The sequence below is a fragment of the Acomys minous genome, assembly GCF_964271855.1.
Source record: "Acomys minous genome assembly, chromosome: 12".
Taxonomy (NCBI): domain Eukaryota; kingdom Metazoa; phylum Chordata; class Mammalia; order Rodentia; family Muridae; genus Acomys; species Acomys minous.
The window spans coordinates 38,421,747-38,438,532 of NC_140493.1; the positions used below are offsets into that span (position 1 = coordinate 38,421,747).

General features: G+C 37.4%; 1 protein-coding gene across 4 annotated transcripts in view; it reads right to left on the reverse strand.

Annotated features, from left to right (window-relative positions):
* Positions 1–5,221: 5,221 nt before the first annotated feature.
* The window catches only part of LOC311579517 (solute carrier family 22 member 22-like), a 29,049-nt gene continuing 17,484 nt past the window's right edge, over positions 5,222–16,786 (reverse strand). Inside the window, exons 9-11 of one of the 4 annotated variants that reach the window (XM_084750185.1) lie at positions 14,710–14,818; positions 7,441–7,644; positions 5,222–5,396 (exon numbers count right to left, since the gene is read on the reverse strand). In XM_084750185.1, the coding sequence (XP_084606311.1) occupies positions 5,327–5,396; positions 7,441–7,644; positions 14,710–14,818 (383 nt within the window). In that variant the 3' untranslated portion in view covers positions 5,222–5,326. Of the gene's footprint in view, positions 5,397–7,440; positions 7,645–8,459; positions 8,538–14,047; positions 14,076–14,709; positions 14,819–16,786 lie in introns of those variants that run through there. The other 3 variants (XM_084750188.1, XM_084750186.1, XM_084750187.1) reach the window with 3 other exon arrangements.

Sequence of the window (16,786 nt, forward strand, 5' to 3'; positions counted from 1 at the left end):
CTGGAAACTCTTGAGTGTGCAGACTCTAAAAACGGCTTCACTGATCTTTCTTTCCTTTTTCTCTGCTGAGCCCAACTGGGTTTGGATTCTATAGGACACTTCTATCCCTTTCTTCCTGAGGAACAAAACATTGCCTCTTTGTTCATCATTTGTTTTCAACTTAATTTCATATAATTTTGCCTCATTTTTTAAAAAAAACTTCTAGGTCTCATTTTTGTGATAGAATTCTCAAGCATCTGACCTCTTATGTACTTTTAGGAATAGCAACGGAAGATTTAATTTGTTTACTTATCTTCATTTTTCACTGGTGTCTATGGAATATAAGAGCAAGGATTGTGTGTGTCTCTTAGTTTCTGCTATAATTTGTGTTGCCTAAATTACCTAGAACTCTAGAACGTAGTAGTCCTCCTGATCTTAGGCACTAAAACAAACTAATTCTTTTCCAAATATCAAGGTTCTTTTCACCAACATCACCTATTTCTTGCTTTTAGTATATACGGACTTCTTGTTCATATTTTCATTGTCAGTTGGATTTATTCTGATGAATAACCACTCAAATTGTTGGCACATTCCATATTCATAGCCAGGGAATGCCTAAAATACCCTTTGTGGTTATTTTGCAGACTGCTATATCTCATGAAAAATAAGAACTAAACGTTTGTTAAAACCACTGACAATATGGCTCAGTGAGTTAAAGTGCTTGCCACCAGGACAAACAACCTGAGTTCAATGCCCAGGACCCAAAAGGTACAGTAGGAAAACCAATTTCCAGAAGATTTTCTTGGATACCATTGCCCTAGTATATTTTGCAAGAAGATGTCACTGTAAATCAAAGGGTTTGTGGATATGTTGTATTTGTGTTTCTTTTTTGGTAGCCTACAGAGGACCTTTCATTTGAAACAGACTAGAATATAAGGGTGAAGTTTCTATGTAGGCACCAGCTTGACCTCTCCACATGTTTGCATTGTCTTCAGCAATGGGTCCTTGTTGTCAATTGTGGGGAGCAATCTATTGCACTGAGGATGCCATGAAATGTTTGAGGGTTTCCTTGGTAGGCCAACAGCTCAATTAGATGTAACCCAGTCTTGGTATGGGAAGCTTCATTTGGTGACAGGAGATGGCCAGTTGGGACTCCATCTCCTTCATGATTTAGAAACGTCATCAGGTGGCCTTCATATATTTTCGGAAGTTTACACTGCATTCAGTTTCCACAACACCCCTCATATGCGCCTCAATTATAGCTGTATCATCCCATGTTCCCTCCTTCAGCACTCTCTCCCTCACCCTTCTCCCTCTCCACCTGTTCCTCCAGTTCCCACCTTCATACAGCCTGTCCACCCATAACATTTATTCTATTTTCTCTTTCCAGGGTGATCCGTTGGTCCCCTCTAGACCCTTCTTTTATACCTAGGGTCTCATCTTCTACAGATTATGTGGGAGAAGGAAGGAGGTAGCGGGCATGGGGAGGGGAGAGGGCATTCCAGGCAGGGGACCAGGAAAGAGAAGAGAAATCAGCAGGGAAGCATCTTTAGGACATGGGAGTGTAGGCACTATTATTTACTCTATTTTATTTGGGGTTCCTTAATGCCTCTATCTCCCTTCCACCACCACCCCCCCCAACACAGGGTAGGAGAGAAAGAAGGTTATAAGGGACAGTAGACATAGACCTCTTTAGACTTAGTTCTGGCTGGTTAGGGTCACCATGTTCTTTGGGAAAACACCAATCTCAGTCATCAGGATATCCAGCAGTCTAACAGGACCAGCAGCCTTCTTCTTTCTCCATAGGTGTTCTCTCAACCATCTATACGAGGCTGTTACCACGTGGAATAGACCATGTCCTGCATGGGGCAATTATTAGCTATGGACAAACTAAAGCAGCGCAATATCCCACACTTGGAATTAAAACAAAATCTTGTTTATATGACACAACTGAATTTTTTTTTAGAAACTCAAACTTCCACCACAGGGGAGCTCCTGAGAGTCTATGAGGTGACCATAGATGAAATTCCCAATTGTTAGAGATATGGAGTCAACTCGCTGTCCTACAGAACCCAGGACTACCAGCTCAGGGATGACATCCCCCACAATGGACTGGGCCCTCCCCCATTGATCACTTATAGAGAAAATGCATTACAGCTGGATCTCATGGGGCCATTTCTTTAACTGAGGCTCCTTCCTTTCTTATGACTCTACCTCGTGTCAAGCTGACACATAAAACCAGCCAGTGCAACTGACTCCTGGTCAACTTGACAGACAAACACATCACCACTAAGCCATAACCTTTCCCTTCTTATTCATCCCCAAGATCTCACATTAAAAACATAAAAGCTTTAGAAGTCCCACAGTCTTTACAGATTCGAACCCATTAAAATTTCAGTCCCTTTAGAATAGCCAATTTATTTTAAAATCTAAAATCTTTTAAAATCCAATGTTTCTCCGTGGTGGACTCCCATAAAGTCAAAAATAAATCAACTACTTTCTCACTTCTAGAGGGAAAAAGTTAGGGCACAGTCACAATCAAAGCAAAGCAAAACCAAACTCCAAGCTTCCAATACCTGTGACCCACTTATAATCTTCTGGGTTCCTCTAAAGGGCTTGGGTCACTTCTTGGCTCTACCCTCTGTAGCACACATAGCTTGTCTTCTAGGCTTCAGCTGGCTGCACTCTATTACTGCTGTTCTTGGTGGTCACCCTATGGTACTAGCATCTCCAAAACTTCTGGGGTCCCTTGCTGCAACTGGGCTCCATTTTCATCAACAGGCTCTCATAGGCTCTCTTCATGGTGTCAAGCCTCGACTTGTTTGCATGATCTCTTTAGTCCTGGGCCTTCAGCTGACACTGAGGCTGCGTTTTTCCGTAATGACCTTTCATGGCTTCTCACAGTGCCAAACTTCAGCTGTTCTCCATATCCCCTTTATGCCTTCAAAATCAATGTCACCTGGGTGACTCTAATATATTATCAAATCCAGCTGCCAACACAAAGTACAACCTTGGCCACCTTGGAACACAGCTTATATGTGCTCCCAGGAAACACTTCCCAGATTTCACCTCAGTTATGCTGATCTCTTTTTAATCACCACTAAATTCTCAGCTCCAGTTGACCAGCATCGGGTGTCCCAGCAAAGCAAAGGTTTAGATATTGTAGTTCTGGTATCTTGTTAATCATAGCTGATTTTTCAGCCTCAGCTAACCAGAACCATTTATTCAAATCACAATATTAATTCAAAATAGCAAATGGCATGGGTAGAATCTTTAAACTTCTCTCTTCTTCTTTTCCAAATTGTTTTCCCTCGACCTCTTTCTGTTGTCTTATTTCTTTTGCTAAGACACCAAGTCCTGTATCGGATATGGAGAGAGTAGATAACTTTGTCTTATTCCTAAGGACTGGGAGTGGTATGGGATATGAACATACCAAGGAATGTTGAGTGCTTTGGATAGCCTCTGGGAAACCTGGGAGGTGAACTAAGGACCATTGTCTGACTGGAGGGAGGTGGGATTCCAAAATGAGGAATAATCCCATGAAGAAGGAGATCAAAGACTGTCTGAGCCTTAATGGTGGTCACGTGGAATGCCTCCACCTACCCTGAGAAGGTGTCCACCAAGACCACAAGGTACTGGACACGTTTGACTGTGGGCATGTGGGTAAAATCAAATTGCCAGTCAGTTCTTAGGAGAAAGCCTCTAGCCTGGTGGGTAGGGAAAGGGGTGCTACAGTATCTAGAGTTGGGCTCTGATATCTGACAGGTTTTACAAGAGGCAGTAATAGACCTTAAGAAACCTAAGTCCTCAGGGGTGGTCTACAAGTGGATCTTAGCAAAGTGTGACAAGGCCTCCTGTTAGAATGAAAGAGCTGGTGTAGATAGGACGGAGTTTAATGAGTGTCAGAGGATGACAGGGGGGATGTGTATTGTAGCGTAAGGCTATCCAGTGGTGGATGAACTGAGTCTAGGCTTCCAAGGGCCACAGCTCTAGCTTCCTTGTCAGTTCAGTTATTTCTCTTGGAGATGGTGGAATTATCTGTCCAGTGGGACCAGTAGTGCACAATTCCAATAGCTGTATGGAGAGAAAAAAGTGGGCACAGAATTCCTACCACTAGCGGAGAAACTATTAGCATTTTATAGCTCAGGAGCCTTATTTAAAGGTGTGACACCTGCAGTTCAACTACAGTATGAGGTAGGCCCAACTCCTAAGAGAAGTTGAGACATACTAAGAGGACTCAAGGGAAAGGGCGAAAAAAGGAGGAACACACAGAGGTAAACCTCAAAGACACATGGAAAAATATAAATCTTTTTAAAATATGAAAATACTTAAATGACTATGTTTAGAAGTAGCTGTCAAGTACTTCTTATTACGCCATATACTATTATGGTTAGGTCACTGAGTACACAAATATTTGACGTAGACAAATTTTCTAAATTTTTGAGTTCACATTCCAATGGACAGTGTATCAGGGTTCCACTAGCTCTCTGTATAACCTTAACAATTGTTTATAATGTTAGAGTTTTATGTGTTAATTTAAAATAAAGAGGGGAAATGAGGGTGAAATATGAGAAAAGATAAATCACAGTAAAATTAGAATGAAAGTTAATATGTAAATATTTAAAGAAACCTGAATCACACATAACACTCTATGCTGTATCAGGTGGAGGGTCAGTTATTGTTCACTGACCTACTCAGGATGGAGATAAAGCCTGACAAGCTTTCTCCCACCCTGCAAGCTGGTCTGAAGTCCCTAGAATTATCAAATGAGGTTGCAGCCCTCTCACTATAAAAGTACCTGGCACTTGAGAAATTGGTGGATACTACAAGTTAGCCACATTTCTATATTTATAATAACTAAACAATGGGGACAGCATAAAAGCTCACCAATGTGGTAACACATAAGCAAACTGGCATATATACATGTATATATGACAATCTAATGGCATTCACAATAAGATAACTTAGAGAATTAATTTAGTAAACAGTTTCTCCTCGAGCAACTATAAACATACTAATAAATGAATACCATGTCCTTCCCCAAATATACATCATCTTCAGGGAGAATAAAGCACTATTCTTTATTACAAAGAACTTTCAGGAAATAAGAATTGGTTTATTTATTTATTTATTTATTTTATTTTATTTTTTCTCCTTTATTAATTTATTCTTGTTACATCTCAATGGTTATCCCGTCCCTTGTATCCTCCCATTCTTCCCTCCCTCCCATTTCCCCTTATTCCCCCCTTATATTTAATAAGTATATTTATGAGCACACATCAATAGGTAAAGTCTCTAGTGTACAGAACAGAATAAAGAGGGTTTATATTCTTATGGTTTTAGTTTCTTAGCACTCAGTAGTTTCCAAGAAATCTTGTTCTTTGTTTTTTCTGGTGCTTTTGTTCTTCGATCTGCCCCTGGAATCAAATAAAAAAGCAGCAGATGAATGGTCATAAAGGTGCAACAGAATGGTATATATGGAGTTTCTATGCACTCTTAGAGACTGCACACTTTTCTTAAATGTTCATCCAGAATTTGCAACATATTCTTAAATAGTCTTGATTTAACATTACCGTTTTAAAGATCACCAATAAATCACCCAAATTACAGTTATTCAAACCAGATATTTTTTAAATAAAAAACTCATTAAACTTTAATTCAATACTTATTTCTTTAACTTGCCAGAAAAGCATTACTCTCCCTGAGTAAAGCATGCTTTTGACAAAAGATATATGAAACACGAAACATTCATGTCATCTTGATTTGAAAACTATAGTCTAAAGATCAAAAGAGTACAGTAGACATCTGCCATGTCAGCAGATCTATGTCAGTTAGGATAGCAGCACCTAAGGCACTGGGCAAACAAAGATAAGATAAACTTATCTGGAAACAAGCTCATGTGAAGATGGTGCATAAGGGGGTATATGGTATGATCTGTTTTAATAAAGAAACATTTTTACTGGTACTGAATGGATAATTACATGAATAGTGTCATAGTTAGCTTTAAGTTTTCATTTGACATAGGCAAGAAGGGAGGGAGTCTCAGCACAGATCTGATTGGCCTGTGGACATGTTTTTGGGGAAGGGGTATTATTGGTTGTCGTAAGAAGGTCCAGACGACTGTGGGCAGCACCATTCCCTGGACAGGGGGTCCTGGACTGTACAAGAGCAATAGCTAAACACAGGCCTGAGAGTAATCCAGTGAACAGCGTTCTTCCATAATTTCTGCTCCAAGTTCTTGATTGAGTTCCCACTTTAACCTCCTTTAATGGTAGCCTGTGATCTGGAAGTCTAAGACTTTTCTTCACCTAAGTTGCTAAACATCTTAGTCAATGTGTTTTATCCCAATAACTTAAATGTTTGTCACATCTTCATTTCTGTTCCTAAAAAGACAACAAAGTCCAATCTAATTAAATGCCAACTTAATTTACTTCTTGAGTATGAAGCCTTCTAATAATTTACTTACACTCTCTAATGCTCAGGTCTTTCATCTGTATAATAATTGTTAGAGCACTGCAGACCTTTAAAGGTGCCAGTGCTTATTACATAGGAAAATACAAGTGAAATTCCCCTAAAAGGCTTTGTAATTTTTCATGCTAATGAACTAGAAAGCAGTCACTGTTCACCAGGTCAATTATTGGCATTTAAGGAAAAGACAGATTCTTTCTTTAAATGCCCTGGAAAATTTTTACATGCATAGTCTCAAATCTAGGTTAGTGCAATCAAAATGTATTCAAAGCTTTAAGGGTCTAGAAACTATCATAAAAGCAATTTAAATTTAGATATAAATAACATAGTTATTACTTTATCCATTACTGCTATGACACAGATACTTGGGAAGATTGTGATTTGATTATGTGATTATAGTGATAATGCTTAAGCCCAGTCAGAAATGCAGAGACAAAATAAGATTTGGCTGCAAATGATTTGGGCTCCATTTCTAGTTCTTTTACTAAAATGCTCTGATTTTGTATTTTCACATATACATTTCTGAGTTTTATATAACACATATAAATAGCTGACTGGATAGATAGACAGACAGACAGATAGATAAATAGATAGATAGATAGATAGATAGATAGATAGATAGACAGACAGACAGACAGACAAAACAATTTTCTGGCATGCAATATAGAAATTATTCATTCCAAATCACAGATTATATAAAATAATAGACAAATAAGCACTTTTTAAATTGCAAAGTTCTATCAAGATGCTAAGGGATTTGTTACTTAAATACATAAATGTATATATTAAAATTATTTTGTAAAAACAAGGCACAGTTGTGTATCCTATAGGTATTCATGTATGACTAGATATAATATTAACAAAATTAACCAAAATATTCTAATCTACTCTTATAAAATTAGCATATATAAGTCTACCATGTAATCCTAAACCATTTCAAAATTACACACCATACCTTTCCAAAAAAGTGCAGCATCATAAATAAGATCTTACCTTTTCTCCAAATCTTTCATAGTGTCAATACAAGGAAGATTAAAGGTCTCCGGCAAGAAGTAGATGTTGACTGTTGCTATTATGGGAAGGATTCCATAGATAATCGTGGGAAGATGTACAAAATACTTTCTAGTAATAAGTGTTAGTGCAGACAGTATTGCAGCTAATCGAGCAACAAAGTTGTATATGCCACTTAGAGTAGACCTTCAAAAAGAGACCAGAAATGCAAAACCTGAATCTAGAAACTTTGTCTTTATCAGTGTTCATGGAGTATAATACTAGGGTTACTTGATAAAACAAGATAAATTAAATTTAAATTTAAAATAAACAAAACTATTATTTTAGTGTTTAGTATCCAATGTTTATTTTCTTACTTCATTAATTATACTAGAAAAAAATCTGTAGATTGCTTTTGTTAAGATGGCCATTTTTATTACGTTAATCTTATAGATCCATGAGCTAAGGGGATCTTTCCATTTTCTGATATCTTCTTCAATTTCTTCCTTCAGAGACTTGAAGTTCTTGTCATACAGGTCTTTGACTTGCTTGGCTAAGTTATATCAGGATATATTATATTCTGTGAAGAGTATTAGTTGCCTAATTTCTTTCTCAGCCCATTTGTCATTTGTATTCAGGAGAGCTACTTATTTCTTTAAATTAATTTTGTATGCAGACACTTTGCCAAAAGTGTTTATCAGCTGTATGGGTTCTCTGGTAGAATTTTGGGGGTCACTTACATATACTATTATGTCATCTGCAAATAGTGATAATTTGACTTCTTCCTTTCCAATTTATATCTTGATCACCTAACAGAGGGGGTTCTCCTAACACAGTTGCCTTCTCCTATCGCCAGACAGAATTTCTAAGGAAGAATAAGGACCCTAACCCACCCATAAAACCTCCAATCCAAAATTGTCCTGCCAACAAAATGTGCAGGGATTAGATGGATCAAAATTGAGAGAATGCCCTACCAAAGATTGGTCCTACCTAAGATCCATCCCATGGGAGAGAACCAATCTCTGACACTATTAACGTTACCTTGCTATGCTTGTAGACAGGAGCCTAGCATAACTCCTCTGAGAGGTTTCACCCAGCAGCTGATAGAAAGAGATGCAGAAACAAAAAGTCAAACTCTGAGAGTCCTATGGAAGAGTTGAAGGAATGACTGAGAAGGCTGGAAGGATCGAAGACTCCACAAGTAGACCTACAGAGTAGCTAACGTGGGTCCAAAGGGCTCATAGAGACTGAAACTCCAACCCAAAGCATGCATAGACTGGTCCTAGGCCACCTGCACATCTATAGCAGATGTGTAGCTTGGTCTTCATGTGGATGCCCTAACAACTGATGTAGGCGTCCCTTTCTGACTCTGATGCCTCCCTTTGAGTCCCATTCCACTAACAGGGCTGCCTTGTATGAACTCAGTGGGAGAGGATGCACCTAGACCTGCAGAGACTTAATGTGTCAGGGTGGGTTGGTACTCATGGCGGACCTCCCTCTTCTCTGAGGAGAATGAGAGCTGAGAATGGGGGAGAGGCAGGTACTAGGGTGGAACAGGTAGGAGAGGCTGCAATCAGGATGTAAAGTGAATGAAGAAAGACATTTTTTTTTCAGGTTAAGTCTTGACTTGGTACATGGACTTTCATTGAAAATTTTAGCATAAATAGTTTCAAAATTAGAGATTCAATACTTGGCTGATAGCACTTTCTTATAGATATTTAGAACATAGAATATTACATAAAATGAAATCTAAAGATTAAAAAATATCTTGATAATTTGAATCTAACTAATAGTTCAAATTTACATCTCATTTCTTCAAACAATTACATGAACTTGCCATATTACATGTATTTTCTCATTTGGTTTCTATGAAAAAGCTATTTTTTCAAGTGGGCATGTTTTATGGGTATTAAATTTTAAATGTTAAAATCAATGATTAAAAAATTAAAGAAGCCAATACCCCATTAGTTCACTTGGGATCATATGCAGGTCAATAGAGAGCTGAGAAGTGGGTACTAGGAAGGAAATATCTTCAGGGACTAAAATTTCAATTATGAATGGTAAATTTTTACAGATATGGTACAGAGTATAGAGCTTATACATAAGAATTGCATATTGATGACAAATTTGCAGAGTTCATTTTCAGTTAATTGTGTGATATATCATTTCCCACAAAATAATAACATTATACTTTTAAAACTCAGGAAGAATCTATGGACAATTATGAATAAATGCAGTGCCAGTATTATTGGGATGGCTAATATTATGGGAAGGCTTTTGGATGTGTATTTATCCAACATTTTTGTGTAACCTGTATACACAAAATGTGATGATTCTTTATTCATACCTCAATAAAATATATTTCTAAAAAGTTATATTTTATCAGAAAATCAAGGTTGTCAAACAATAATGTCTTGCTGTTGGATGCCCTGTATTCCACCAAGAAATTCATTCAGTTCTCAACAAGCATATGTATTCTGCTCTAAGAAAATGGAATCCCTGAAAGATACCTGACTCATTAAGAAGATGTCTTTCTATTCAAATGATTCAAAATAAAAATTTCATTGATAATGGTGAGTTTTGTCTTCAGAGAATATGTAATATTTGATGAGAGTAATATGTAACTTTTTTCATTAATTAAAATAGTGCAGCATTAGTAGGAAAATGGGTTATATGCAATTGAGTTGCCAAAGGGCTCACGTGGGAATATTCAAACAACCAAGACTGTTGCCAAGATACTTGGTTACTCTCCAAAAACTTACAGAAAAACCCTGTACTGAAAAAAAACTCATTGAACTTGGAGAGGCCAAGCTGGTTCCTACATGGAGCCTTCACTCCTACATTCTAGCATCTTGGGTATAGGAAAGATAAACCATCTCTACCAAAAGATAAACATAAACACCAAACCAGTCATAAAACCTTTTATTTATAACAATATCCTGCCTGAAAGATACATTAAGGCAATGGTGGCACAAAGCTTGTGGGAGTGCCCAAACAATGTCTCATTTGACATAAGGCCTACCCCAGGAAATGGAACCTATATGGGACACCAAGAACCAGAGACTACATAGCTCAAGGACTTAGGATAAAGCCAAACACCATTTGTCTGAAATTCTAAAAAAAAAAAAAAAAAATAGTGGCAAAATGACTTCTAATGGCATTAGGTTATACTCATAGATCTGTGTCTTCTTCAGCTATAATCAAAAAAGTTTCCTCCTGCAGGAATGGAAACAAATACAGAGATCCACAGCCAGACATCAGAGAGAGAGAGAGAGAGAGAGAGAGAGAGAGAGAGAGAGAGAGAGAGAGAGAGAGAGAGACAGAGAGACAGAGAGACAGAGAGACAGAGAGACAGAGAGACAGAGAGACAGAGAGACAGAGAGACAGAGACAGAGAGAGACAGAGACAGAGACAGAGAGAGACAGAAAGAGACAGAGACAGAGACAGAGAGAGAGACAGAGACAGAGACAGAGACAGAGACAGAAACCTTGGAACACTCAGCCTTAATGGGATGTCCTCATCAACTCCATCTCCTCAGAGTTCAGGCAACCCAGCTGAAGAGGAGGCTGAATGAAGATAAGAACCAGAGGGGATGGAGCCAGAGGGGATGGAGGATATCGGAAAAACAGGACCTTCTAAATCAACACAAGCAGAGCTTATATGAACTAACAGAGACTGTAGTTGCAGGCACAGAGCCTATGCAGGTCTGTTGCAGGACCGGTGTATATATTATGGCTTCAACTTTACTGGTTTTATGGGATTCCTGGATGGGTAAAACAAACAAACAAACAAACAAACAAACAGGTGGGTCTGTTTCTTAACAGGTGGGTCTGTTTCTTGGGCCTTTTCTTGGGAATTTTTCTTTTTGCGTGTTAGTCTTGACCAACTTTGATTTGATAGATCTTCAGGGGGTGTGGGTGGATGTTAAACGTCATTATATTTTACTTTTCTACATTCTATTATCTCCTAGGAACCTGTGTTTTCTTAATGAGAGCCTGAAAGGGAATGGATTCAGATGGAAATGGAGATGCGGGGGGGCCACTGGGAGAAGTAGAGGGAGGGGAACCATAATCAGATTATAATATGTGAGAAAATAATCTATTTTCAATAAGTGGGAGAAAAGGAGGAGGAGTAGAAAGGGTCTACCACAAAGAAATGTAAACAATAAATTAAAAACCAAAATTTTCAGTAACTTTTCCAAAAGAGGCTTGCTTTTCCATGTTGTCTGTTATTCTCCCATTACACATTAAATGGTTTAGATATTTCAGATATTTCAAATTCTCTATTGAAGATGGAAAACTTAGAAAGTTCTTCCACTAGTAATAGAAAGCTCATCAGTAAGCAATACTGAGGTGACTGTGGTGCTTGGCAAACAAACATGGAGGGTCGGTTTTGAGCATGAAGCTCTAATCTTCCTGGACACATATACATGTTTAAGGCTGTATCATAGGACCAGCATGGTGCTGTATGTCATCTATTCCTTGGATTGCAACAATTTGGCTTTGTAAATGAAAACATCTTCAGGAAAGTGCCCTTTCAAATTTTGTATACAATTGCTCTTTGTGTATACACTAATAGTACAGAGATGCAAAGTAATAGGCTAAACCCGAAGAGATAGAGTAAGAAGACAATAATAGTCTGCATTCTGAAATTGACACATGACAGGAATTTTCAAAGTATGATGATGTAGAGGAACTTGAGAAAATATGATAGAATTTTTTTTGCCTGCTAAATTATTCTTTCAACTGCTGTCTTAAAGACAACCATTCATCTCTGAACATTGTTGGAGGACAGTTTCTATTTATTTTATCTTTAAAGTGAGCTTATGAGGTAGTGGGTTTAGTTAAGATATTTCCACACATATGTAATTAGGCTTTGTTGTTATTCATTCCTTCTCTTCCCATTTTCTTTTCTCATCCCCATGCTCACAGATTCTCTTACCCCACAGCTGCCCTACCTACTGTTTTCATGTCACATGCACTTAATTGCTCTCTCTTTCCTTCTCTTCTCCCCTCTTGTATTTTCCTTTCTATTTTTTTTACTTTAATGACACATACACCTAAACATAAACATGCATACACACACATATACACTTACACATCACACCATATCACATTAGGTCACATATATCTAACTCACTTTTAAACAGTTTGTACTGCATAGTTTTGCATCAACTTGACTCGAGCTATAACTATCTAAAAGGAGGGGACATCAATTAAGAAAATTCCTTCATTTTAAATCTATATGTGTATTTATTATATTCATAAGTGTTAATTAAAGTGCATTATTTAAAGAAAAAAATAATCCCCATTTGAATTGAAATGTATTTTCAAACTTTAATCCTATGTGTCAGTGCTTCTCAACCTTCCTAATATTGTGACACTTAAATATGATTTCTCATATCATGGTTTTCCATAACCAAAATATTATTTCATTGCTACTTAATAATGCTAATTTTGCTACTGTTATGAATTGTTTTGTAAATATCTAACATGCAGGATATCTACATGAGCCCAAAGGGGTCGAGAACCACTGCTCTCTGTGATTTCCGCTGTGGCTGGCAAATCACCTGCTTTTATTCAGGTTTGCCATCCTATAATCTTTGTTTGTAATTTAAGAATATTGCACATGTTTGAACCTTTATCATAATTTAGAATATATAAACACATCTGTAACACATGATTCATTAGAATCAAGCACTGTAGGAGAACCTGTGGTTGTTCTCACCATCACTGGCTAGTCTTTTAATTTTTCATGAAATCAAACTAACCTTTAACAGACATTTGTGTACCAGTATGCTTCATTTATATTGATTGTTTTTAGAACAATTATAAATGTTTCTGCCTAAAATGTGTAAAAAGTAAATAAAAAAGAAATTAAGAAACAGAAAGAAAGGAAGGAAAGAAGGAAGAAAGGAAGGAAGGAAGAAAGAAAGAAAGGGCCACCATAAGATCTGGTTGTAAACAAGCCTGTAAGGCATTCCCTTATTTAGTGATTACTAGGAGGGGTCAGCTCACTGTGGGTGGTGCTGTTCCTGGACTGCTGGTCCTGGGTTTTTAAGAATGCAAACTGAGGCATTTACACATGGTTTTATGATTTTAAGGATCCTTTGACAATATGCAGGTTAGCTCCTGGCAACACACAGCCTACCTCAAAGAGGATGATGAGCATCAAAGATCCTCCTTATGGAGACTGATTTAAATGTGGCAAGCTTGGACTCAGGCAGAGTCAACAGCCAAACTTTGCCAAGACAGGGTAATCAAGTCCTCAATAGTTCCTGCTTCACAAATATGCCTGCCAGATATAAAGGGCCAGAAGGCTAAAGACAATGCTCCAATGTTATAGAGAGTTTTGGGTGACTGTTCATGCAACAAACTGTCTCTGTCAATTTCACATTTTGGAAGCTGCTAACTTGGACTTCCTATTTACTCAGATAATTAATTTTATTCCTTCTCAAGTCTCTAATGGGGTTGAAAACCAAATAGTTTAGCTTTACAATTAAGTCTAGTTGTTAAGGGGTTAAAATGCTTTTAGGTCTAGATAGAAGTTTTTAGGTTGACAGAGATGAGATATGATAGATATTGATTTACATTCAGAATTGTAGACTCACCAAGATAGGAAAGATATTTTCTCCAAGGCTGTCAAATACAAATAGGCAAAACACTATGAATGTAACATTTATATAATTCCTGATTGCTTCATGGTCCTTTTTGCTTTATGTTGTCTATTGTGTATAATATAATAATATAAATGCATATGTAAAATAAAATAATTAATAATAATAACAATAATGTAAACTGAGCAAGCCATGTGGAGCAAGCCAGTAAGCAGCACTCTTCCACTGTCTCTGCATCAGCTGATGTCAGTAGATTCCTACCCTGCTTGAGCTTCTGTTGTAACTTCCGTTGATGATTAACTGTGCCGTGGAAGAGCAAGCTGAATAAACATTGATATCCCCAAGGACCTTTCAATGTGGTGGCTTATCACACCAAGAGTAACCCTAACTAAAACACAGGTCATCCACACTAAATAAATGTCAGCATGCACTTCAGAACTAAACAACACTATAAATTAAATAGACCTAACAGATGCTATAGACCATTGCATCCAACAGAAATGGAATACACAATTTTTTCAGGAGTCCATAGAACCTTCTCTAACCTAGGTTAAATTCTGGAAATGTGTCTTAAAATGGCACCTATTTTATTCATTTACATTTTATTGAAGCTTCCAGTGGTGTTCAGGACAAACCTTTGCAACTTCTTTCCTTACCTTTGTGCTGTTGGTGTGATTTCGTTGCTGTAGGTAATGCTTATACAAATGAAAGCTGAAAAAGATCCTTTTCCCAAAAGGAAAATAATAAGCCGCAGGACATGCATCTCTGCAAAGAAGGAGGAAATGCTTGTTCTATCAATATTTGTTAATCTATAATTCAAAAAATTACAAATATTTTCTGAACTATAACCACTAAGCCATTATCTTGAATCAAGTATGACTTTTTTATTGAAAATATATTCGGATTATATTTCCCCTCCTGTAAGTCTTCATAGACCCTCTTTATCTCCATACCCACTGAAATTCAGACCCTTTCTGTATCACTAGAAACGAAATAGATATCTAAAAATAAAAAAATAAAAACCAGATCATGAATAAACAAATAAAGGATCTCTTTATTGTTTAAAAAATTGAAATAAGCATAAAATGAAATTGTTTCAACATAACTAAAGTCATATATGAAGATCCACTGCCAAAGTCACATTAAATAATGAAATGTGAAATCTTCCTCAAACATATGGTACAAGGCATGGCAAATATAAGAGCATAAAAATGTAATCTATAGAAGGAGAACAAAATATACTTGACAGGGTATTGATTTCCACAATATTAAAGAACTCCCAAAACTGCTCTAAAACTTCAAATGACTTGAGTGAAAGTGGATAGAAAACAGCAACAGAAATAAAATAAGACAGGATAGTAGTAGATCATTTTGAGTGAATGTGTGCTGTGGAAATGAGCAAACCACTTCAAGGGCCCTAGCCTCAGACTCATGGGAAGATGGCAAAGCCTACATGGAGAGTGAGACTCTCAGTGATGGCAAAGCCTTCCTCTAGTCTGTCTGAAATTATTGGTACTGCATGCAGATGTCTACCATTGCTTTTTTCATGGCCTAATACTCTTCCCTACAGAAACTGTTCCTGTTGAGACTAGTTAAACCTATCTCCTTGTTCAGCTGTGTGTACTAACCGTCTCCTTGTTTACATGTATATAATAACTCCACCTTTTTGTCTAGCTATATGTAATAATCCTGCCTCTGTGTTCAACTGTGTGCAATAAACAGAGTGAGTCTCCAGGGTGATACAGTTTCTCCATCAAGAACCCAGTTTATCTGATCCCAGGGTGTGTGTGTGTGTGTGTGTGTGTGTGTGTGTGTGTGTGTGTGTGTGTGTGTGTGTGTCTGTGTGTGTCTGTGTGTTTGTGTGTCACTCTGTCTGTCTGCCTTTTATTTCTTCATACTCTTGTCACCCATGTCAGGCCAAGTCCCTGAAAGCTGTCAAGTATGTAGTGAAAATGGAAGGTCTATTTGGGAAATAATCCTAGAAGAAGTTTGATCTCCTACATAGAATAGTGGATAGACATTCATCAATACAAATATCAGTAAAGAGAGAAATAAGATAATATTTTTGAAATTAAATTATAGGTTTAAATATGGCATGATCATGGAATAAATATACACTTTGTCCTGTGTCTTGACCATGAGTAACATTTTTCCTTATCTTAAGCATGCCAAGCACATACTAAAATAGTTGACAGACACAAAACATATAAATTTCAACTGAATGTTTGTCATAAAATGCCCCTTCTTTTCATAAAATGTAATTTCTCTAGATACTTTCATGAAAACATGAAACTCTTCACTTCAGTAAATTCCTGAGTTTTTATAAATGGTTTCCTGAATGTTTCTTTAGTTACTCCTGATACAGTTTCAATGTGCATTGTTTCCTCACAGGCTCAAGTACCAGAACACTTGTTCCTCACCTAATGGCATAGCTTGTGAAAGGTCCGCATTCATTAGGTGCTGCAGTATCCCTGGAGGAAGCATATCACTGGAGACTTAAGGTGAACAACCCAGGCCTGCTTCCTCTAAATTTGTTATTTCACCAAGATGTTAGGAAGGAAAGAGTCCTACCTACACACTCATAGTTTCTTGGAGCCACTGGCCATCATGCCTTCCCCAAAATGATGCTATCTCTCCTCAAATAGTAAGTGAAAACAGACCCATTCCTTTAAGCTACTTCTTGCCTGGTACCAGTCAGAACCACAGAAAAGAGCTAATGGACACCATATGCCC